Source organism: Canis lupus, chromosome 15, assembly GCF_011100685.1.
Source record: "Canis lupus familiaris isolate Mischka breed German Shepherd chromosome 15, alternate assembly UU_Cfam_GSD_1.0, whole genome shotgun sequence".
NCBI classification, from domain to species: Eukaryota; Metazoa; Chordata; class Mammalia; order Carnivora; family Canidae; genus Canis; species Canis lupus.
The window spans coordinates 27,091,807-27,115,586 of NC_049236.1; the positions used below are offsets into that span (position 1 = coordinate 27,091,807).

Consider the following 23,780-nt stretch of genomic DNA (forward strand, 5'->3'; position numbering starts at 1 on the left):
GGCTCCGAGCGCAAGCCCCTTAGACGCCGCGGAGGCCCGGGCCCAGCCGAGGCGGCGGCGCGGCGCTGCCCTGCCCGCAGGGAGCCCCCGCGCCCCCGCGCCCCCGCCGCCTCGTGCGCCCCGCGCCGCCGCCGCCCTCGCAAACGATTTGTTGCAAAACCGGCGCTGGAGGCCTCCCCCTTTCATAAGCCCCTTTGTGTAGCGGCCTCCGTGTGGCCTGCGCCCCGGGGCCGGGGAGGAGGCCCTGCTCCTAGCGGGTTTTCCTAGAAGCCTCTGGAAGGAGCGAGACGACCGTGGCCCGAGGGGAGCGGGAGGAGGAGGAGGACGAGGAGGAGGAGGAAACGGACTGGCAGGGGCCTGACGCCGGCAGGGCCTCTGGCTCAGCCTCCTGCTCCCACCCTTCGCACGCGCGGCCTTCCAGAAAGCTCGGCCGGGCCGGGCGGCGGGGGCGCGGGGGCGGCGAGGGCGCGGGGGGCGCGCGGGGCCAGGGGCGGGAGCCCCCCGCCCCCCAGTCCCGGGCTGCGCCGGAGCTGGCTTCTGGGGATCCGGCTTAACGTGGACCTTCCACATAAACGATTTACGGATGAAATAAAAGCTCTTTGGAGTAATAACTTCCTTTCAAGTTCTTAAGACGCCTCTAAATCTCTCCGGCTGCGAGCGGCCGGCGGGGCGGGGCGGGGGCGCGGGGGCGGGGGCGGACCGGGCGCCGGGCGGGCCGCGCGCCGAGCCGAGGCTTCAGCGCTCCGCGATCTCACCCGCTCCTCCGAGGCGCCCGTGGCTGTCGCGGCGACGAGGCTTCTGGGGGCCGCGGCCTCGGCGCTCCCGGCACCGGCCTGGAACGGGGCTGCCTAAGCCAGGCCCGGGCGCGCCCTGCCCGGGGAGGCGGGGGGGGGGGGGCGGGGGGGGGGGGGGGGGCGGGGGGGGGCCCCGGGGTGGAGTTAGTCGCCTGCCTATTTTCATATTCATTAGAGCTGGGAGGTTGCCCGGAGCGCCCAGCTGAGTTTCAAGATATAAAAGCGACCTCGGATGCCCGCGCCGCAGCCGGGACGCAGCGGAGGGCTCGGAGCCGGGCAGCCCCCCGCCGCGGCGCCCGCTCCCGCCGCGCCCGCCGCGCCCGCCGCGCCCGCGCCCGCCCGCGCGCCCCCCCGCCCCCCGGCGCCCTCGGGCCTGCCGCCCCGCGACCGCCCCGCCGGGATTATGGAGTTTCTGAGCGAGAAGTTCGCGCTCAAGAGCCCGCCGGGTAAAAGCGGGGACTTCTACATGGGCGCCGGCGGCGCGCTGGAGCACGTTATGGAGACGCTGGACAATGAGCCCTTTTACGGCAAAGCGGCGGCGGGCAAATGCGCGCAGGCCTTCGGGCCGCTGCCCCGCGCCGAGCATCACGTGCGCCTGGAGCGAGCCTCGCCCTGCCAGGAGGGCGGCGGTGAGTCGGCGGCCCGGCCGCGCGCCCTCCCCCCTCCCCTCCCCTCCCCCTCCCCCCGCCTCCCCTCTGCAAGCCCCGGGGTGCCGGGACGCGCCGGGCCTGGGCGGGGGCCGCGGGAAGGGCTGGGCGCCCGCGTCCCGGGGCTGCGCGGGCCGAGCCTGGGGGCGCGCACCCCTCGCCCCGGCCCCGCCGCGGTCGCCGCAGCCCGCGTCCCCGCTGTCACGGCTCCGAAAGTCGGAGCTCCTCCCGGTGGAGACAAACAAACAAAAACCCCAGAAAACAAAACAAAACCCAAAAAACCTCTTTGTATAGAAAAAAAAAAAAAAAAGCTGTCCAGGACGTAGCGGGAGTCTTTCTTTGGGAAGCTGCAAGGTTCTAAGAGCGGCTCGTGTGCAGCTGGGATTGCTGGTTGCTTGGGTTTGCAGCGCAACACCCAATTTTTTTTTTTTTTTTTCCCCTAAACGCCAAATCCTTCTCAAGGGCTTCGGGTAAAGAATCTCCCGTGGAAGCACTCAACTCCCGAATCCTGTTTTATATATTTTTTTTGTTCTGTGTTTCTGACCGCACGTGAAAAGCACCCCCCCCCCCAGAACCCCCTCTCCGAAGGCTTCTGGGTGAAACCTTCAACTTTGAGCGGCCAAGTATCTCAAAGTCAGAGTGTTATCAAAACAAGCCATCTATCTCTTCTATCTTGTAACCCAAGACAAACCTATTTTTTTTTCTTCCAGATCGCGACAGCTAGAGCAAGTTTACAATTCCAAGAGGACTTTTCCTTATCATTGTATATATTGCACAGTTAAGCTGTAAGGAGCGGGTTGCTTTAAAATAACAAACGAATTAAGTGTGAAATATTTACAACAAGCCTCCCGCCCCCTGTTTTAGTGCAGAGGGTCAAAATCTGGCAAGGTACTGGCTCCTAGGAGCGCATTTTCCAAGTACTTTGTACACAGTGACTTAAAAAAAAAAAAAAAAAAGAACCCCATCTCTTGTATTTGACTTATTCAACGTTGCAAATTACTTTTGACTCGCAAGGTTGAACCAAGAACATAGACGGGAAGGAGAGAAAAATCAGCTAAATCGTTTCAGTCGTTTATTTCGAAAGACACATGCGATGAATTTTTTATTTTTAATATGCTAGCTCTTTTGGCTTTTCTGGTGGTATTTCAGACTTCAGGGTCCATATTTCTGGCATTCTTATATGTATATACGTGAAGTTATTTGAATGGGCGGGATTTAAAAACAAAAAGCGATTCTCTGCTGTCCTGCTCTCGGTAGGACTATATCCTATTTTAAATTGTCGGGAATCCAAAACAGGAAGAGAAATAGGTGATCTTTTAAAAAATTATTATTATGCCTTAACTTGGGAAGGAACATCACACTTTTCGGATGAGTTTTAATAGGAAAGTAGTAAGTAAGATGAACGGAGGCAGCAGTTGGCTAAATTTAGGAAAGCTCCTGTCTTTCTCCTGAGATGCCCTTAGCCTCACCACTGCTTTCCCTCCCCCATCCCTAATTACCGAAGTTCCCCCATTTAACTCTGCCCAAGACAAAACCCTATTGTTAATCAGTCCTGGCTCTTCTTTTATATCTGGTTTCACATCACCTCTTTTGCTTACAAGATATTAAGCATTTAAGTTATTATAGGTCTTACAGCTCAAAACATTTGCATACTCATTAGAGCAGTTGCTGAAATAGGTTATGAGAATTTAAGAACAGATCAAAACGAAAGAAAGTATGGCAGTTCGTTGGAAATTATTGTTCTGGCTCGCTTCGCTTTACCTTTTTAAAAACTCTTTCCAATTTCATGATGTGCATCCACTGCATTTGTGTGTGTGTGTGTGTGTGTGTGTGTGTGGCACCATAGGATACATTTTTGTTTTATATCATACTGCAAGCATTCAATCAAATCTGGAGGAAATCACTTGAAAGTAAAACAACCCTAAGGAGAATGGAAGATGACATCTTTTGCGATCTTTTCATAGATGTTTTAATTTCTCTGCTTTAGGGAAGAATAAGGCTTTCTGTCTTAGAACATGTTCCGTGAGCTACAGATAAATACGACCTATTTCGAAAGAGGTGCAAATGAGTTTTTACGCTAATGAAGTTTACTTAAATCTTATTCTGTTCTAGAAGAAGCACTTCCAGAAACCGATATGACAGTCATTTTTTAATTTAGTAGGTCACTTTTTTGAAAAAAAGAAAGATTAAAAAGCAGCCATGAATAAACACTCAAAATATTCAAAATACGATAGAAACAAAACCGTATCTTAAATCTGTAGTCCATACGTTTCGTGTGGAGCAGGAAAATAACTTTGGGGAAGAGTTTGGATTTGGGTTTACAGATATTATTTAAAATTGAAATCACCTTTCCCCGGGGCCACCTAATTAGCCCGATTTTGCCTGCTGTGAGTACATACGTACCCATCGCTTACGTTAAATGTGGTTCGCTTTTCAAAAATTGTGCTCACTTATTTTTTTCTTAAATCTAGAGCATCTTTTAATTCGATCACCTTATTTGCTGATAAGTTCCATTTCTAAGCTCTGCATCAGCCCCGTAAGGTAGAGCCCGTAAGACGTGGCACGTTTATAGGAGTTCCACGTACACATTTTTAAATGGCTTCAAACCTGCCCAAAGTGGATTAATAATGGTACACAACGCGATGATTGAATGAATAGTGGCACAGGGAGTCGTTAACAGCCCGCTTTCCTGATGCTCGGGCCCTGCAGTAGTTGGGCTTAGGTGCCTCACCGGCTCGGTTCACAGTCCTGAGAAGTGTTGTTTCCCCCTCTGGGTACAGTGAACTATGGCATCACGAAGGTGGAAGGCCAGCCCCTCCACACGGAGCTGAACAGGGCCCTGGACAACTGCAACAGCCTCCGCATGTCGCCCGGGAAAGGGATGCCAGAAAAGGGAGACCTGGATGAACTTGGGGATAAATGTGACAGCAACGTGTCCAGCAGTAAGAAGCGGAGACACCGAACCACCTTCACCAGCCTTCAGCTGGAGGAACTGGAGAAGGTTTTTCAGAAAACCCACTACCCGGATGTCTATGTCAGAGAACAGCTTGCTCTGAGGACAGAGCTCACGGAGGCCAGGGTCCAGGTAGGAGCCAAGGGGGGCCTTGGGTGGAGAGGGGTGGGGGAAGTGGGGGGGATACTGTTGGGATCATTCAATGGTTGTGTTTTGCCACAAAAGAAGGAACTGATTCTATATGCATGGAGGTCCACTAAAAGTTCTTCTTCCTTGCAAAGGATTTAATCCTTCACACAGAAGAAACATAAAAGAACACTTGACTTATTAGGTAGGCATATAAATTGGCGATCCTTTTTTAAAGAAACAGAATAGCATAAATATCTCTAATTTTTAAAAAATGATTTTCAAAGGACAGGCAGCAGAATCCTAGCTATTTCCTTACTAACACATGTATTTTATTTTATTTTTATTTTATCAGCTATTAAGGTTCTTTTTAGGTTATATAGCAAGTATTGGTAAGCCATTTGTGTAATGGCCCATAGATCTATAATTTTATTGATGTTGGGGTTATAATAAAACAAACAAAAATGAACCAATCTCACAAATGTCCCAATTGTGGTGTATGCCATGACTGATTTTCACTATGCATAAGGAACGATTAGGTACCTCACCTACAACATTTCTAGCTCTAACAGTTGCCTTGCCATTCCATTTTAATTTTTAAATGTAGATAGCTTTTATTTTTTTTTTTTTGTAGAGGCAATAGGGATACTGATCTTGAAGTAATTTTCAGATATATACTCAATTATATTTTAAGTTGCATTCGGGTTATCAAATTGGATGATTCAATATACTATTAAAATTATTTGAAAAAAGTTATATGAGGTTAAAAGTCTATCTCTGAGGCATATTTTATTTTTACTAGAGTTGGTATTCTCAAACTACATTTATCAGTTCTCTAGTAACAACAATTTCAGGGAATGGCCCGTTTCTTTGTGTGTTTTCACCGTGCTAAATATCAGAATATTGAATTTTGCAGTTCCCATGCAGTATCATAGGGAAATGAATAAGACAGTGAAAAATTTTGTTCTGAAGTAGTAGTACTACTTCTGAAGATTAAACTATTGTAAGGCCTTTACATGATTAAAGACGACATTTGGTGATACAGGAATACCAAGCAGCAGGATTTTTCCTTAGCTTGTGGAGGCAAATAGTTTATCTTAGTTCAGGAAGTAAATATACAGAACGTTGATGCTAATGAAGAATTTTAGAATTGTCAGGTGTTAACACCAGTCCCCGCAAGTGTGTGTGTGTGTGTGTGTGTTTGCCTTGTGTTCATATATTTTAATTAGTTATACTTGTAGCCATAGAAAAATATGTTTACATACGGGATGATCATCTGTGCACAATGGATATTTTCCCCTTAACATTTCATCAACCGCTGAATAATTTTTGTCTAAAAACATGCCCAGAGAACCAGCCCAAACCTAATTGACTCAGGTTTTCTCTTTCCTGCTTTCACATCAGAGTGGTAATTCACACCTAATGATCTTTTTTCTTAATGAAAAAAAATTAAAACAACAACTCACTATTAAATTCCCTTACTAGGCTTCTAGTGCCTGAGAAGACGGGAAGAAAATAGGTTTTGTGTTGTTGTCAATGTTGGTTTGAGCCCTGGGCATCCTGTGTAATACACCTTTACCAACAGAGTTCTAAGAAATCATACTGAACAAGTAGCTCTCGTTGCCTTATTTTAATTGCTGGAAACTCTTTAAAGCACAACCTCACATTTGCAGTCCATGCTTGCGCACTGAACTGAGGCTCAATATGGATCCATAAGTGTGATGGTAAAGGTATAGAAGATTACAACTGAATATGAAAAAAAAGAAAAATTTCAAGTAAATTTTAGCAGTTTTAACAGTCTGCACTTTTGTGTGTGATTTCTAGCTTCTTTTGTAAGTATTTTGTGCCCTGAACATAGTTTTGTAAATACTTCCTGACAGCTACTTGTGAAATGTCTACTCAAAAATAACAAATGATTTATAGTGAATGTAGTATATTGTGTCTCCCTTTTATTCATTAAAATATTAAAGTGAAGAATCTGGAGAGCTAATTCAGGTGTGAATTAGTAATTATTTACCTCTCTGAGAAAGATGGTTGTTATGCAAATATTATTAATATAGAATTAGAGAAATTTGGATGACAGCTTAGTGACCCTGTAGAGACTGTAGTAGCCCACAGGCTTTCTTGACACTTGGTTATAGCTTCCTCATTTATTTTATTTATATTACCTGTAAGTCGCTTGACTTGGAGAAATGATTTGGAGGTTTCTGAGCATTTTCTATAAGGGAGGATAAATATTATAAGTGGTGTAATTTGTGTAATAAGGACATTTGTATATTTTAAAACCGGAGTTTAATTTCAGATGGTTCCATTTTACCTATAGTCTTTATCATGCTCAATATGATATGTGATCTTAATATTTTCCGTTTCTAAATAATCATGATATTTCTGCCAGTGCCATATGTTTTGGATGTAATCATTGCGTTTAAATTTTTCTAAGATTATCTAAGTATGGGTACAACCCAGCAGAGTCTTCACTCTGTGACATGTTTTAAAGATAATTGTTTTGACAGACCCAGATATTAATTTGGTTATAGTTTGGCTGGGTTAATGTTATGTGCATAACGCCAAACTAAAAAGTTATGAATGTCTTCCAGATTTGCAGCATTCTCTGAGAGGAGGGCTATCTATGATAATTTGGAGACATAAGGAGTCTTCAAAGTCATGTGATCTAATTCCTTTTTATTTTCCAAAATGAAAGAAAAGAAAAACCCAGAGCCTGAGACACATTAAATAATTTTTGAAGTATTCCGTCCCTTTCTATTAATTTATAGTACCTCATGGACATGCCACTTACCAGGGTAAAATAGAAAGTAAAACTCGTGGATACTTTTCTGACCTAAATTTCTTTCTTAGTGATGTTATTGGCCTGGTTGGCCCTTTCTGATCTGTGTCTTTTAACATGACCATTGCATTTTCAAATATTCCTCAGCTAAAATTCTACTTTTTAAAAAAATTAGGTTTGGTTTCAAAATCGAAGGGCCAAGTGGAGAAAAAGAGAACGCTATGGCCAAATACAACAAGCTAAAAGCCATTTTGCTGCCACCTATGACATATCGGTTTTGCCGAGGACTGACAGCTATCCACAGGTATGGTTAACTTCACAGAATACTGATGGCGAAAAATAGATGTGGTTTGTATATTCTTAAAAGGGCTATTATTATTGGCTTTATTATACCCAACACAATAATCGAGAATGGAAACTTGAACCTCCAGAAGACTTTTTGCATGTTTGTTAGATGTTTATTTTACCGAAATGTTTATTTTGTTTTTATTTTCTTTTGGAGCCATTCATTCAAAAATATTTCAGGGTCCCTTCCTCATTATACACGGCAACAGCTGAAGTAGCATCATACACAGTCTGAGTCTTTTAACTAGTCTACATTTTGACTATTCAGGCTCGTTTCGTTAACTTTTAAAAATAAATAAAAGCTTTGCTTGGCGTGCTGTCCCTGTGGCTAATGTCTTATGAGCCTCCATCCCCTAACCTACTGTCCAGTGTGGTCTATGAAACCTTCAGTTCCATTTAAAAATATCTCTTTTCCTATGTTGTCTTTTCAGCTTTGAAGTTACTCATTGTTTCAAGGAAACATTTAGCCCTTTGTTACTTAAAACATACATAGGATTAGTACTGGACATCATTTGAAAAAATCGATCACATTAATAAAAAAAAACGCATCCACGCCTTTATAATGGGAGCTCTCATCTCATTTTAAAGAGCACTTATTGTTTTTCTTAGTTTTTTACTTTTAATTTAGAGGCCTTTTTTTCTTTTTCAGACTTTGTAATGCATGTAGATAAAATGCATATTATCTTTTTAACTGGGCATTAATTTTCCCTATTACTGAGTTCCAGTATTTGCATCTGCCTTTGATACAGGATACGGAACACTTGTATTATAAGGAACATGATATTTGTTATTTTACTCCTTACGGTTTAAGGATATGCATTGTTACAGACCATTTTGAAAATAAATAACACATATGCTGGGGGACTACCTTGATAGTCCAGGAACCAAATCTTCACAACGCCAGGCTTAAGGGTACTCATTTTCTTCAACTGTAGGTTCATACCCTGTGAGCATGAATTCAGTCCTTTAATTTTGTGCATCCTTGTATTCTGATGCTTTTGATGATTCTTAAAAACCTATTTTGAAACCTCCACCCTTCCAGATAAGATCACCTTAGTTCAGTCCTTTTAAACGTTAGGAAACGAGACCCATGGGAGTTATGGAAGGAATTGGTTCCTCTTTATAGGACAGCCCACGAGGGGCTTATATGCTGCTACAGCTAAGCCTCCCTACTGCAGTTTACTAGAAGACGACGGTACCTTTTGAATAAATAAATGTCCATACCTGCCATCAGAAGAACCTTGTTTTTCTTACTTTTAAAAATTTATAGTAAAATAGTTCCTTTATTTTTAAAATTTTTTCTTCAGTTTAAAAGCATGTATGTACTCTGTTACTTACCATCGTAGGGCCAATGAGCTTTTATTCACCGGATAGTTTTGAGTGTCCTAGTTGAGTTCTGAACAAAGTGCCATGAGGAAGTTTCCCTGGTAGGCTACAAACTCCATGGAAGCAGGCACTGCAGTGATTTCTTACCTGTTGACCCAGCCATGGTCCTTATATCAGTCTGTTCTGAGCAGGTTACACGCGGTACCTCATTTCATCCTTACGACGACCTTATGCACTAGGTGTCATTAATTAATTGTCCTCGTTTTCCGTGTGAGGAAACTGAGGCACAGAGAGGGCAGAGATTTTCTCACTTTCACTAATGGCAAAGCCGAGACCTCATTACAGGCAGTCTGGCTCCCAAGTGCAAGGTCTTAGCCCTTACAGCACACTGGCTCTCCCAACGACTGTGTTGAAAGGATTGAATGATTGATAAATGAATACCAAAGGAGTGGACGGCTTAAGGTTGCACCGTACAAGTCTGCAGCTCAGTTCAGAGGAGCAGAAACTAAGAGCAAGTGGAACAATGATGAAAACAGTAGAGACAGATGACGTATGCTGGCATGTACTTTATGTAATTTTGAACTACCTCACTGTGATGAATGTACAGATAGTAAACTTACAAATTAATGAATTCTTTTCAAATGGACTTTTTACAGTCTTCCTAGTCAAGTGTGCTCCACCACCCTTGACTACCATCTCCTTCTCTTGCCGCATTTATTTCAGTCTTCATTCCTTTCCTTGGAGACCCCATTTCCGGTTGTGTGTGTGTGTGTGTGTGTGTGTGTGTGTGTGTGGTTCCCCACTTCTCTGTGCCTTGCTGGTGGTTGCTTTATCTCGAACTTCCCTTTCTTCTTCAGTGCAACATAAAACATTTAGAATAGTGCCTGGCACAAACTAAGCTCTTTACAAAGGCTTCATGTAACTTAATATACTCTTAGTCATACTTTGTTCCTAGGATTGTCTTGCCATTGTGTTACTGTGCCTCATAGCTTTAGACACTGTCATTCAGCACGCTGAGGTAACCTAGTAAGGTCGCGCAAGCAGGAAGGGAGATGGTCCAATCAAATTATACATTTGATAGTCTTTTTTCACTCCAACAGGGGATTAATTTTAAAAATTTCCCCTCAGGAATCATGGGAATGTTGCACTAATTCTCCCTGTGGCTTCTCCAAAGCTATGTCCATTGGTGATGTCAACTCTTAATTTAAGTATGGCAACACGGACATCACATGTTGAAGTTTGTGTTTTTGAAGTTATTTTGATGGTGTAATTCATCGAGAATCCTAAAAATCAATACTGTAAAATCCATACTTATTTTCTATATTGGTAATTCATTAACTATTTGGTTGCCAAAAATACTGAAATCAAGTGTCTCTCACTCCCCACTGTGGGGATAAAGTCAGTAAAATTCCATTTTAACTTAAAAATATGTGGTGGACTTTTTTATTTTGAAGAAATAGTTGTGCCAAGATCATGTCTCTCAAGCTTCAGCCTAAAGGAAACTTTTTTTTTTTTTTAAGCATGTGTCTTGAAAATAGAAATTATAATCAGAAAAATGGGAACCAAAATAGAATCTGACAACTCAGTGCAGAAAAACACTGAGCTTGGTTACTGTTACTAATTACAGAAAAAAAATTAATTACCAAAAAGTTGGAAACTAGAAAACTAGAAACAGGACAGAAATAAAGAATGAAAAGTTTGGCAGGAAAGCAAAAGCATATACAGAAATACATGAAAAACAGAAATGGTTGAGAAAACGATCTCCTCAGGTCTGCTCAAATGTGAATAATGATCTTACCAACTATAAAAGTATCTCTGTATAACATATAATAAGTTTATTTATGAGTAGTAATTAATGTTTTCTAAAGTGTTCTAACTACTTTGCTTCCATTGCTCTCATTACAAAATAGTAACAACAGCCCTACTGGTAAAATTAATACTTACCAGTTGAAGGCTTATTTTAAGCCAGGCTTCTTTCTTACAGCCATTAACTCACAGGAATTGAAGTGCAGGGGTTCAGAGCTCTTTACGCAGTGCCACTGAGCCATGAAATATTTCAATGTTGACCCTAAAACACCAAGTCACTTTGGAAAGCAAAAAATGTTTTCATTTTTCAAATATATAAAATAGTGATATAAAGCATTTTAAAAGCGTAGACACTTTTTAGATTGCTTTCAGGTATTCTTTTTTAAGCTTGCTCACATGTGACATCTGATATCATGTTGGATAGCAAACAGTGAGAGGCGTGATGTCAGTAATAATATACTTTAAGGTAGTATATATTTTTTTAAAGATTTTATTTATTTGTTTGTTTGTTTACTTATTTATTTATCAGAAACACCAAGAGAGAGGCAGAGACACAGGCAGAGGGAGAAGCAGGCTCCGTGCAGGGAGCCTGATGTGGGGATTCGATCCCAGGATCCCGGGGTCACGCCCTGAGCCAAACACAGATGCTCAACCGCTGAGCCACTTGGGCGTCCCTAGGGCAGTATATTTTGATGTACTGAAAAATAGTATCTGTTTTTAAAAAGCCCTTTGTTTTGGCTCACCATATCCATTGTCATTTGGCAACACTATGATTTAGCTAAATGAAACTACTTGACTGCCTAATGTTCTCCATGACATGACACTTTAAACAACAGTCACGTGTCACATCTATTCCTTGCGCGATGCTGACTCCATTTCCTCCGTCTTCAGTTCCCTTTCCTCACCTAAACTGTATTTCCTCCAGGAAACCTTCCTTCAGTTCTCCTTCAGTCGGCACAGTTCTCACTGACATGGTGGTGGACTGTATACAATGTCAGCTCCCCCCTTTACAACATAAAGTATTTATGGTTCAAAAAGAGGAGTCAGTTCTTAACTTCGTATGACAACCGTATTAAACAAAGTATGTATACACCAAATAGGTGTGAAAAAAGGAGTCTTGCTTCAACATTCTGGAATACTTTATGAACCCCCAGATTAATCAGATTTCAGTTAAATAGCTGATTCCTGGATCTCTGCTATTAACCATCTCTGGGGTCCTCAGCGTTAACTTTGCCTCTCCGAATCTCAATTTCTTCCTCTGTTAAAAGGAATAGATTAGGAAGGTTTTGCAGAATGTTTTCGGCTTAATTTTTTTTTCTTCCAGAGTTATTTTCATTTAATTCAACAAATACAGGTTAAGTACTGTTTGAGGCCCGGGGGTTTTATAAATGATCCAGGTAAAATTTCTTACTTTTTGGGCAGATGACAAACTAGGTAATATTTGTACCAAATTCTGCAGACACTTCTTGATAGAATCTACACCCAGCAGACCAAAAAAACCTACATAATTTTGTCTTCGAATTGAAAAAGCAAGCATCTATCAACAGTAGATTCTAATTTATTTCTAATTTATGGACATCAAAGCAATTCTTTAAATAATTGTTTTGTTGAATAAAATAGTTTTCCAGGTATAAACATTTTCTGGAGGATTATAGCCATCTTTCCTTCCTACTAGAAAGTCTAGTTTCACGGTTTGGCTCATATCCCATGTGCATTAACTTTATCATTTACTTGCTGGGTGACTTGGGTAAATCTGACTTCCTGGGATCTTCAGATTCTTTATTTGTAAAATGGAGGTATTATTGGTGCTGGAGTTGGTGGTGTGGTTGATGATAATGATCATCATCCTAGTACCTTTTCTGTTATTGAGAGGACTAAATTGATTTCCAAACATCTGTGGAGCTAAGTCATGGGGCTGGGGGAGGGCTAGGTGTTAATATTTGACTATGGGCTTCATAGCCAGGGGGTTCTGGGTTCAAATGAGTCTGAATCTGCTGCTTAATAGATTTTAGACCTTTGGCAAGTAAATCAACCTCTTGGCATATTTCTCCTCAGTTATAAAATGAGCATAAAAGTTCACATGATGTTTGTGAAGATTAGACACAATAGTTTCTGCAGAGTACTTAGGACTGTTGCCTAGTACATAACGAGTGCTCAATAAATAGTAACAGTTCTATAATAGCCAGTCACTCATTATTGATTCTACAGTAGCGAGCTAGCTAAGTGGTGTGAATGTTTTGTTTTTGTAGCATTTAAACTAATCCAATTTTTTAGTAAATTCACTATTTAAGGATCTAGGGAAAGATCAAATTTAGTTAAATGTGCTTTCCTCTTTAAATTAGGAAAATCAAATACAGTAATTTGAGGGATGTTTGAGTATACTCTTAACCCACCAAAATTATTTTCTCATGAAGAAAATATTTTCATCAAAAAATTTTTAAAGGTTTGAAGCTTTTTCCCACCAAAATTTTCCATGGGCTTTTACTTAGTGTATAGTGAGAATCATAACTAAATCTATGTTTACATTATATACAAGGGGACCCCTGCAGTATCTTGCTTTCTGTTGCTTAATTGATGACTTAACAAATAAATGCCACTTGGAGTTGGATTCAAGTTATAAATAATTTTTAGTCATTGGAATAATTTAAGACCCAGGTGATAGGTATACAACACTTCCAGTTTAACAAATTCTCCTTCAAACATTGTAATTATGCAGTGTTTTAAAGGAAATGTTAAAGTTTCTGTAAAATAGTGATTGGGAAAGATACTGTTCATTCTCACCTTCTTGTAGCATCAGTCTCTGTACTCATCTTGAAGCTTACCTTCACTTAAACTAAATAAAGAATATGGAACTTGTCTCCCTCAACCACTGTGGTTTAGCAATTTAAAGGCATCTAAAATAGTAAATAAATAACAAAATCTTTTGAAAAAGCGTTATTAATATAGCTATACTTGAGACATTATATGATAAATATTCTCGTATCTATGAAACAGCCAGTGAAATGGTCACATAGTGATACAATGAAACCTCTCTTGTGAAGAATGGAGGGACAAAAATATTAACATCATTAGATCAAGTCATATTGATAGAAAATTGCTTATTTAATTAAATGTCTAAAAATGAAAAAAAATGTATACAGGTTGTATAACAATTTGTATGAAAAATATTTCACATAGGTGTATAAGTACATATTAAAAATAAGTGATATGTAGCATGAGGCAGGTATTGTTAGCATCAGTCAAGTGAAGATGCAGCTAGACACAAAGAGGGAAAAATTTTAATTTTGTTGAAAATACAGACACTTTACAGAGATTAAAAAAATACCCTGTAAAAGAAGCAAAGTGCATTAATATTTTAGATTATGAATTTGGGCATATTTTTTGAAAAACATGGTATGTAAGTTTTAATATGACTTAATGACTTTACACAGTAATACTAACTTAGCTGATTTTTTTTTTTTTTTTTTTTTACTTTTAATAGGTGATTGCTGTTAAAGCATTGAATTTAACTGAATTGGTCATGAGTATTTTATATTTTTAAAAGGAAAGGATAAATAAGAAATTGAGTAGATTACCAAACTAAATAATAAGAAAAAATGTAAATCTAAATCATTGAAGAGTGCTATTGTTGCTTATATGTATAAAAACTACCTACTTAACGGGATGAGCACTGGGTGTTATGCTATATGTTGGCAAATCGAACTCCAATAAAAAAGTAAAAATAAATTAAAAATATATTTTAAAAAACTACCTTACGGAGGATGGAGACCCAGAGGGGAAATTAAACTTGAAAGTCCGTGAGAACAGACTCGTAGGTTAAAACCAGCACACACTGTTATTGTTATTGTGAACCTACGATATATTTTAACCCAGAGTTTTATGCTTTCCATATTTATTAAGCCTCATGAAATCTCTAGATTTAAAAATATTCTGTGCAGATTAAAGTATTTGCATATTTGATTTGTATTTTAAGTTACTCATTCACAAGGAAAACGTCATTTATATTTTAATCTTTGTTTCTTGTAATTGTGGATTTTGTTTTGAGGAATTGTGTCATTAAAAATGAATCAAGCACTGTCAACAATGGCTATCATGCCTGTATTAAAATACATGAAAAATAATGTGACAATTAATTGGAAAATATTCCATGTTGATCATTGTTGCTGAATAAGTAAAATAGCAAATCTTAAGTGCTGTTATTTTATTCCCTCCTTAAGTGAGTTGACTTGAAAAGTGTCCTTTTAAGACATATAGAGTGAGATCTCCTCTAAATCTTTTTAATGATCATAATTACCATATAGTTTAAGAACACATCTAATCCTAAAGGAAGAGGAAAATATGTCCTTAATGTTTCTTACATCTTTGACTTGGAGCACATATTTCAAATACTATTTAAATAATGCAAAATTTAAACACATTTATATGATGTCATTCTGAAAATTTCCAGACATTAACATTTCTTCTGAGGGTTGTGTTTTTAATTTCTGCACTAAAAAGATATATACACTTATTTTTCTGTAAAGCGGTTTTTTCTCAGGTTTTTAGTCTCATATGATTATTATATCTGATTTATTTTAGTGGAAAATCCATTCTTCCTTGTTCCAAATCTCTGTACATATTTGTAAGATGGAATGTTATTTTAAAAAAAATCAAAGTAGCAATCAATATTTAACATATGACCCTTTTCTGATAAGTAATATCTAATCGTTTCAGCTTAATGATACACTATGTTGACAAAGTATACCTTTGAAATTTTTGAAATGTAAATTGATTACCCAAAAAACCCCTTTTTTAATGTGAAAATTACAGCTAAAAAGTAGGCACTGATGAAAATATACCCTCATTTCTGTTTTAGGTAGTACCTAACTATGCTCAGGTTAATCTTTTCACTAGGTAATTAATTTAAGTTGGGATTTTTTTTTTTTTTTTCCCCAGATGGACAGTATCAGTATTTGAGACTTACTCACTTATTCTCTGGTAGCAAGTGAGACTTACTCACTGGTAGCTAATTCATTATTTAGAAAAGCATTTATACTCTTTCTCCCTGCCAGCAACTTATTGTTGTAGTTACTAGAAAAGTTAATGGGACCCTAAAATTAGTCAACATCTAAAAATATCTACAAGTTACTAAGTGTATGATTCTTATTGACATTTTATCACCATAAATTTTAAAGGGAGGGATATGCTAGTAAAAAATATAATAGCCTCTTAAAAAACTAAACTGCTTTTGTGGAAAGTCATGTTTGCATTTTTTTAAGAGACCATATAAAAAATCTGGAAAATTATGTAAGTGATAATGTGGTAATAAAACTATGTAGTAAGTATTGAATAATATACAAAGTGGTCAATAGTTGTAAACATTCTCTCAAAGAGGAAAAACAAAAATCAGCTTTTGGATTTTAATGCAAAGAAGCTATTGCTAAAACATTACAAATACCTCTTGGGAAATCCCTAATCTGTGTCTTTTTAAAGCAACTTTTAACTCCCACAGGGAAGTGTGTAGGCATATGGTGTAAGGGTAGTATGTGTGTGTGGGGGGGTGTTCACGTGTGTTTGTGGTGTGTATACATATGGACATTGGTGGCAGGTAAGAGCAATCTATGTATAGTGGAGGAGGAAGGCCATATAAACTTGCTTTCATAGAAAAATATTTAGTTTTAGAGTTGCTTCAAAATTAAGGAATGATTGTTACTCATTGATTTCATGGTATTCAGTGTTTCTATTAAATCCAGATTAAAGTTCATAGAATACTGTCTTCTAAATAGCACTAACATTAGGATATAGAATATATAATGCTGTCATGAAGGTATTTGATGTATTTATACATCATGATACAACTAATGCAAAGACTAACAAACTTGTATTTGTTTTCAAAGTTTTTTTAAAAGTACGAGAAGTTGCTTACTATAATAAAATCTGCAAATATATTAGAAATATATACTAGGTAGGGTTAGTATTCTAAAAATTTCTTTGCAGTTTTGATTTTACAAAGAATATATCTATATCAAGTTTCTAACAAGTTTCTAAGGTGGAGGTAAATGAGATTTATAATTTCATTATTTACCATATAATTTCAACTCATGATGAATATATACCCACAGTGAAGAACTCTGTGTGTGTGTGTGTGTGCATGTATGTAAAATATGCATATATATTGACCCTTTCCTTCCTATATATTACTTTTAATTCCTTGGGGAAAAAATGAGTATTAAATAAATTTAATTTCTCTTTGGAAGGAATCAGACAAAAAAACAACTTTCCTCCTAAATTCATAGTCATGGAATAATTAAGTGCTAACTTTTCATTTGATTAGGAAAACATTAAGAGGCAAACATTCAAAGTGGAGTGTGGTAAGTCAGCTGAACCTGCATTCGTGCTAACGGGATGCAGTTGGCTAAGTTCCCTGGACAATGCTTTGAACGTACCCCTAGAATTTTTTTAAAACATTGCAAAGCACATTAAAACATGGAATGTATTTAGATTTTCTACTCCTTTTTATACAATAAAGAAGAAAAAATGTAAAGGCAGTCTTTTTTTTTTTTTTTTTTGGCACACAGGAAAGGAGGATGTGGGTATTACTTAATAAGAGTGTTCCTGGTTGTGAAGCTCTTTAATATACAGTTAGAGGCCCACAGAAAAAAAAAAAAAAAACCCTAAAATTTATTTGCTGCTGGGCTTCACCATCGTAGGTGTCTCTGAAATAGTCAAAAAAAAGAAAAGTAGTGATCCTATTTGGGGGAAAAAAAAAGTACTCTTTCATTCCAAAATCTAACAGCAAATACAATATTTCTTCTAATGAGTCAGCAAGATTTTTATGTGGCTTCTCTGCTAACAAATCTATAGTTTTAGACAATATGACTTGTAGATTCGAGCACAGAGTTTGAAAATGACCACTTGTATAAGAATAGAATTGGTGGAGGGATGGAGGGCCCATAGACTGAGCCCACCTTGACAGCAGTAGATTTATTAAACCACAAGCTGCTGTTTGATCAAATACTGCCTTGAGAAATGCTGAAGAAAAGAGACATGTGCAATAATTGCCTGAGATACTTGAAGATTTTCACATGTAAGAAGAATGCCAGCTTCTGTATCATTTTAAAGACCAGAAATCGAAGTGATAGAGGAAGATAACAGCTCACGTTTTTATAGAACTGTCCAAAAAGGAATGAAAAATTTTTGAAGAGGGAAGCTTCTTATTACAAGAACTAAATGTAATTGAACGTGTACAAGGGGTTTTTGCATTTGGAGGGAAGTGGAGCTTCAATAATGTTTCCTAATCCCAGTTGATTTTCAGAATTCCTGTATTATTATCATTGCCATTATTTTAATACAGATCCCATAAGCCACACCCCATGCTTAATGAGTCAGAATCTCCAACAAGATGTATCTGTGATGAAGAATAAGTATGTAATAGGAAAATAAAACTACCTTGGGAAATACAGTGTCTGGGATGAAATTTTCATAATTGTCAAGCTTATACATAGTAGTGATTATAGAGCTCAAATCATGAAACAAAATTTAGATATATTACCATAAATTGTCCATAAAATTTTGATTACACCTGCAAGATGGATCAGTGCAAATTTCAGACTGTTCAGAGATTTTTTGATCATTTAATAAAATTGTATTAAGTGCTTATCATGTATTGTGTTAGGCTGAAGGATGAGGAAAAACTTACGAGCAAGCATCAGGGATTTCGCTTTCAGAGAACAGAGCCTACGAACCCCCACAAAGTTAGGATTGTAAATAAGTAAATAATTTCAGTTTATAAAGACTAGTTTTTGTATCATTGTAGCATTTCTTAAGATTGCCTGCATTCAGATTTGACCTCTAACATTGAAGTTACACATCTTGTAGAAGGTTTTAAGCTCCCTGCTCTATATTTTTACCATTTACAAAATGTGGATACTGAAAGCAAAGAAGCATCTTTTAGTGTGTTGAAATGACTAGAAGTCTGCACAGTGCATTTAATAGCATGTATATGGTGAATAACTGGTAACCATTAGCTGTCATGAGCATTGTTTTGATTGTTGTCATCAGATGTTTAATCATCCCAAGGGAACACTTCAGAGGAAACAAAACCTCAATTTTGTCTTTTAAGATTTGCATCTAAACTTTCGATATCAAAACCAATTAAAACCCTAAAGTGAAATGAAGACATGCCAGGAATGTTTTAAATGAAAAAAAGATATAAGGTGGAGAAGATAGAGATCAGGAAATAGGACATATCAGTAGAAATGTGTGACAGTGTCACTACCCTTGGGATGCCCATGGTATCTTCTCAAATCCAACTAAAATATTGCTGCAGTAACTTGCTTTACCCATCTCTTCTTTTCGGAAAACATTTCTTTCTATATGCTAGAAATTATTTCACCAAAAGTAGCACATTCATCTTGTTTGATCATGTCCAGATAAAAAGTTTTGGTCAAAATAAAAATATTTGTTCATGAAAAAAAATTTGTTCATACCATAGAAACTGAAGAATTTATTTTCAACTTATAGGTAGATTAATGTGGATTATTTTAAAGAGAAAAATCTTTCTTAATTTATATTCATAGATCACTTTCCTTGTCTTGACCTTCTTTTCTTTTTGCCTACTTAGTAAATATATTTCTATGCATTTGAAATATGAATAGATGATTTTAATAATAAATTACATAGCAATGCTATGTATAAATTGAGGAATCCTTTAACAAACTTAAACCGTAAATAATCTTTCTCTACCGCTATTTTGCCTTTCATTTATTTTTTCAAAAATAAGCAAGCAAGTTCACTTTCATTTCCTGAAAGCCCTTTTGTCAGACATGTGACTGTGGTTTTTGCAGTGTAGCACAATGTTTGATTAAATGTCAGAGGAAAATCACCCAGATCAAGTTAGAAGAGCTAGGTTGACAGAGTAATGACATTAACAGTCCCTCTTGTTGGTTTGAGATACATAACTCAGCAATCAGTGGCACCAGTCATCATATTTTGGCTCAAATGGGATGCATTTAGTTAGAACCAGCCAAAATTAGAACAACATAGCCCATGATGGCTTAAAGATTAATAGAATGTGCAAATCATTATATATATATATATATATATATATGTATTATATATTATATATATATCTGTAGAAATGTCTCACAGATTTAATATATTTAAAGCAGTTTTATAAAGATATCTATATAAATGACTATTTCTAAAATAACACTGAAGTGAGCATCGTGCCAATCTCTGAAGCCCCAACTAACAGATGAAATTAGTTGTTTCAGTTTTTCCTTATGTTTGAAACCGGTTAAGCGGTCTCTTCTTGAGTGACAGAGTAATATCTCTACCAGTATAATGTAGAAGATTCATTAACATTTTATGCTATTAATTGAAAATAATTTGTCTTAAAAGGCAGGATTTAAGTATGGGTGTTGTGAGATTACACCAGAGGCTATATGTGGTAGACTTGAATTCTTACGAAAAAGTAAATATAAGCAAACAGTGTTTGTGTATGTGTTAAAAACAATCAATGATTCTAATTACTACGATTTTTAAAAAGGGAGCCAGAGGGGATAAACATAGGTATTCCTGCTCTGTTCTAGTTCAGATCTGTTGTATTAATATTGCAAAAGCATACAGTTTTTAAATTTTGTCTTCTAAGGCTCGAACTGTCTTTCATATTATACCATCCAACAGTTTTCCCGGGTTCCTGCTGTTTGTGTGATTTTTCTCGATGTTTCTCAGTAATGCATGTGAGCACTGTTTTCTTTCCTTGTTTAAATAGCTGGTTTAAGATCCCTCCTATGTAAAACTTCTATTGTACAAATTCTACTTAGTGTCTCCTTTCCATGCTAGAAACTTTAGAGAAATTTCTGTTTGTTGTTTTCTATAGAGATTTAATACTAAGAAATGTGAATTTCCTGGGCACAAGTGACAACCTAGTTTTCAATCTTATGTAAGATGTTATATAGTACTTTAATTATACTCATATGATATTTTTGCTAATACTAGCAGGCTTTTCTCAGTTGTACTTCCATTATTTGATAAGGTCATGTTTTAGAATTTTAAAATGTTTTACATGTCATAATTCTGTTGCAATCTCACTGTATCATACATAAGGCACAGAAAAATGTTTAAAATATGTATATATTGCTCATACTCACAGAGCTCTGTATTTAAGACTATAGGAAATAAAAAGCAATCAAAGGGCAAACATTTCTAGTAATGAGTTTGATTTCAAATATCAACAAAGGTAATAGCCTCATATCAGGAATGGTTTCCAACCAAAACCGCCACATTGAGTCCAACTATAAAACTTTAAAAAATGCGTTTGTGTCATTTTGTTTAGAAGGATGAAAACTATATATAAACTTAAAACTGTATTTTGAACTGTTTTTCTAAACACATGAATTTGTCATGAATCATGACCAGATTTTCTAGATTTCACTTTAACAATCACGACTATAAAAAGAATACTCAGGAGATTGACATGTTTTGAGTATTTTATGTGGTCAAGTACGTGGGTTTTGGTGAACTATTGCAGTATAACAGATTGGAAGGATCCTTCAAATAATTATTTTTTAGTAATCACTTTATGTACTAGGAATGTAATTACAGACCACCCAATGGGAGCAAACAATGAATAGTTGACAAAATTTAGTAAACGCTGTTTAACAAATGTAAGGGAACAAAAGTGAGAATGCGTAAATGTAATATTTGTTGTCTTATATATTCCAGATTCAGAACAATTTGTGGGCAGGAAATGCGAGTGGTGGTTCTGTGGTTACTTCATGCATGTTACCACGTGACACTTCCTCCTGTATGACACCTTATTCTCACTCGCCTCGGACAGATTCCAGTTACACAGGGTTTTCAAACCACCAGAACCAGTTCAGCCACGTGCCCCTCAACAATTTTTTCACTGACTCTCTTCTTACTGGGGCTACCAATGGACACGCATTTGAAACAAAGCCAGAATTTGAAAGGAGGTCTTCCAGTATCGCAGTTCTTCGAATGAAAGCCAAGGAGCATACTGCCAATATTTCATGGGCCATGTAACATACAGTACTCTTTTATTTTTCTTTCAATGGCAAAGTAAAACATTCTATTTCTCATATTTAAAGGATACCACAATAAGCTGCTGTGTGTGGAATTGCTAAAGGTCAAGATATACAGTGAGACCAGCTTTAAATGAATAGTTGTTATTATTTAACATTAAAATCTAAGAATGAACCTCTGAAAAGACTAAATAGATTTACCATCCATCCGTCTCCACAAACTCTGTTTTAGTAGTAAATTTTTTTCTATTGTACGAGTCGATGAAATACGATCATGCAACTTCTTAAAAGAATAAATGTATTAAACAAATTCCTCTGTTATAGATTGATTTATGTCAGTTCTGTATAACAAGAAATCCCTTGTAAAATAATACCTGATAAAGGAGGAAATGCGCTGGGGAAAATGTCAAGATACCAAAGCTGTCAGGTAAATATCGAAGCAGGGTGTTTCGGGGAGTTGACTATTATTTTTCCCTCTCTGGCTCCAGGACACAATGGACATATCCCCTGTTACTGAGAATCTGTCTTCAGGCCTCTAAGATTTTTTACATTTAGATGTTTTAGTGAATTTCCACTCCCCTGAAATAGAACTCTTCTAAAATGACCAGCATTTGCATGAAATATTTGGGCATAGTTTCCTGAAACCATGTGGCTAAAGGTGATAACTGAAATATTCTGGTGTGATTTAAAATACAGTCACGAGAACAGTTTTTTATAAATGCTATCTTTTCAGTGAAACAGCACCAACTCAGTGAAAAAAAATCAACACTGACTCACCTCATTGACTTCGTATCACTAGGAAAAAAGTAAGCTACAAAACCTGCTGCTGCTTTTAAATTAAAATGGTGTTGATTAAACTGTACACACAAACATCTAATAAATACACTAAAGAAACTTTTTTGACATGTAACATTATTATGCTTTATTATATTATGAAACATTTTTAGCTAAAAGAGCAGCAGATCTGAATTTATATTTATTTCATGGGCTTATGTAAGTGCACATGTGTGCGTGTTTGTTTTTTGATATATAAGCCGTAGGCATTTTTTTGCTACTGTGGTTTTGCATAGGGAATTAAAATGTCAGAAGGCTCTCTAAAATTTCTGGTGGAAAAGAAAAGAAAAATACATTGCATCTGGAAAATTGCTAACCCCTTTGATTTACTTCTCCTCCCTTTCCCCTGTCACATTCCAAGCTTTTTCAGATGAGTGAAATGTCAACCTCCTTAAAAGACTCTTAATTCATAAAGGCAAAGTAAATTAATTGAAATGAAGATGGCTCCCATGGCTTGGATCAGAGCAAGGTCTGCTCTTTGTACTCCCTTAGAATCTTCCTTGTGGTTCCTACAGCCTTTTAGGGATATGCTTGGAAGCCCTAAAGCCTAACGGACAGGAATAAATGAATTTTTAAAATTAAATTTCAGAAAAAACATGTAAATTCAGTGTCTCTTCCTAGTAGGGAAAATATTTATAGCAGTTAGACATCTTCTGTAATAAAACTTTAAAATCAAGCAGATGATGGAGATGAGTGATGTCCTAAACAAACATTCCTTGACTTCATAATAACTCTGTCCTTTATTACTTTTGTGTTCTCTCTTTTTAGTTTTCTTCCCAGGACAAACTTGTTCAACTTTGGCCCTGAGAATTTTGCTTACATGCAGGAGCTCTTGTTAAAGGATTGTTTAGGCAGCTGTTAAATATCCTTCATGTTTCAAAACAGAATGACTTCTTTTAATATATTCGTATATCTGCTCAATAGATATAGTTGTGAACTAAAACTTAGAAAGAAAATGTACGGTTTTCTTTTTAAAAATTACCAAATTAGTAGTGTTCATGTTCATTTTCTTCTGCTTTCTTAATTGGAATTTTAATATCCCTTGGCTAATACATTATAGTTTTAAAATGAGAGATAAAACTCATTTTTGAATCATGTTTGAATTTCACTTCATCTTTCAGTTGTCTTTCCTACTGT

At 37.5% G+C, this 23,780-nt stretch overlaps 1 protein-coding gene across 2 annotated transcripts; it reads left to right on the forward strand.

The window, feature by feature from the left end:
* Window positions 1–1,169: 1,169 nt before the first annotated feature.
* ALX1 (ALX homeobox 1) lies at window positions 1,170–22,119 on the forward strand. Of its 2 annotated transcripts, none has more exons than XM_038557604.1 (4): window positions 1,170–1,423; window positions 4,222–4,526; window positions 7,481–7,609; window positions 21,490–22,119. In XM_038557604.1, the coding sequence occupies exons 1-4, from the start codon at window positions 1,198–1,200 to the stop codon at window positions 21,808–21,810; spliced, it is 981 nt and encodes a 326-aa protein (XP_038413532.1). In that variant the 5' UTR covers window positions 1,170–1,197; the 3' UTR covers window positions 21,811–22,119. The 2 variants fall into 2 exon arrangements, with proteins under 2 accessions (XP_038413532.1, XP_038413533.1); XM_038557605.1 differs by lacking the exon at window positions 1,170–1,423 and adding an exon at window positions 2,427–3,499 and having other exon boundaries at window positions 21,490–22,118.
* Window positions 22,120–23,780: the final 1,661 nt, after the last annotated feature.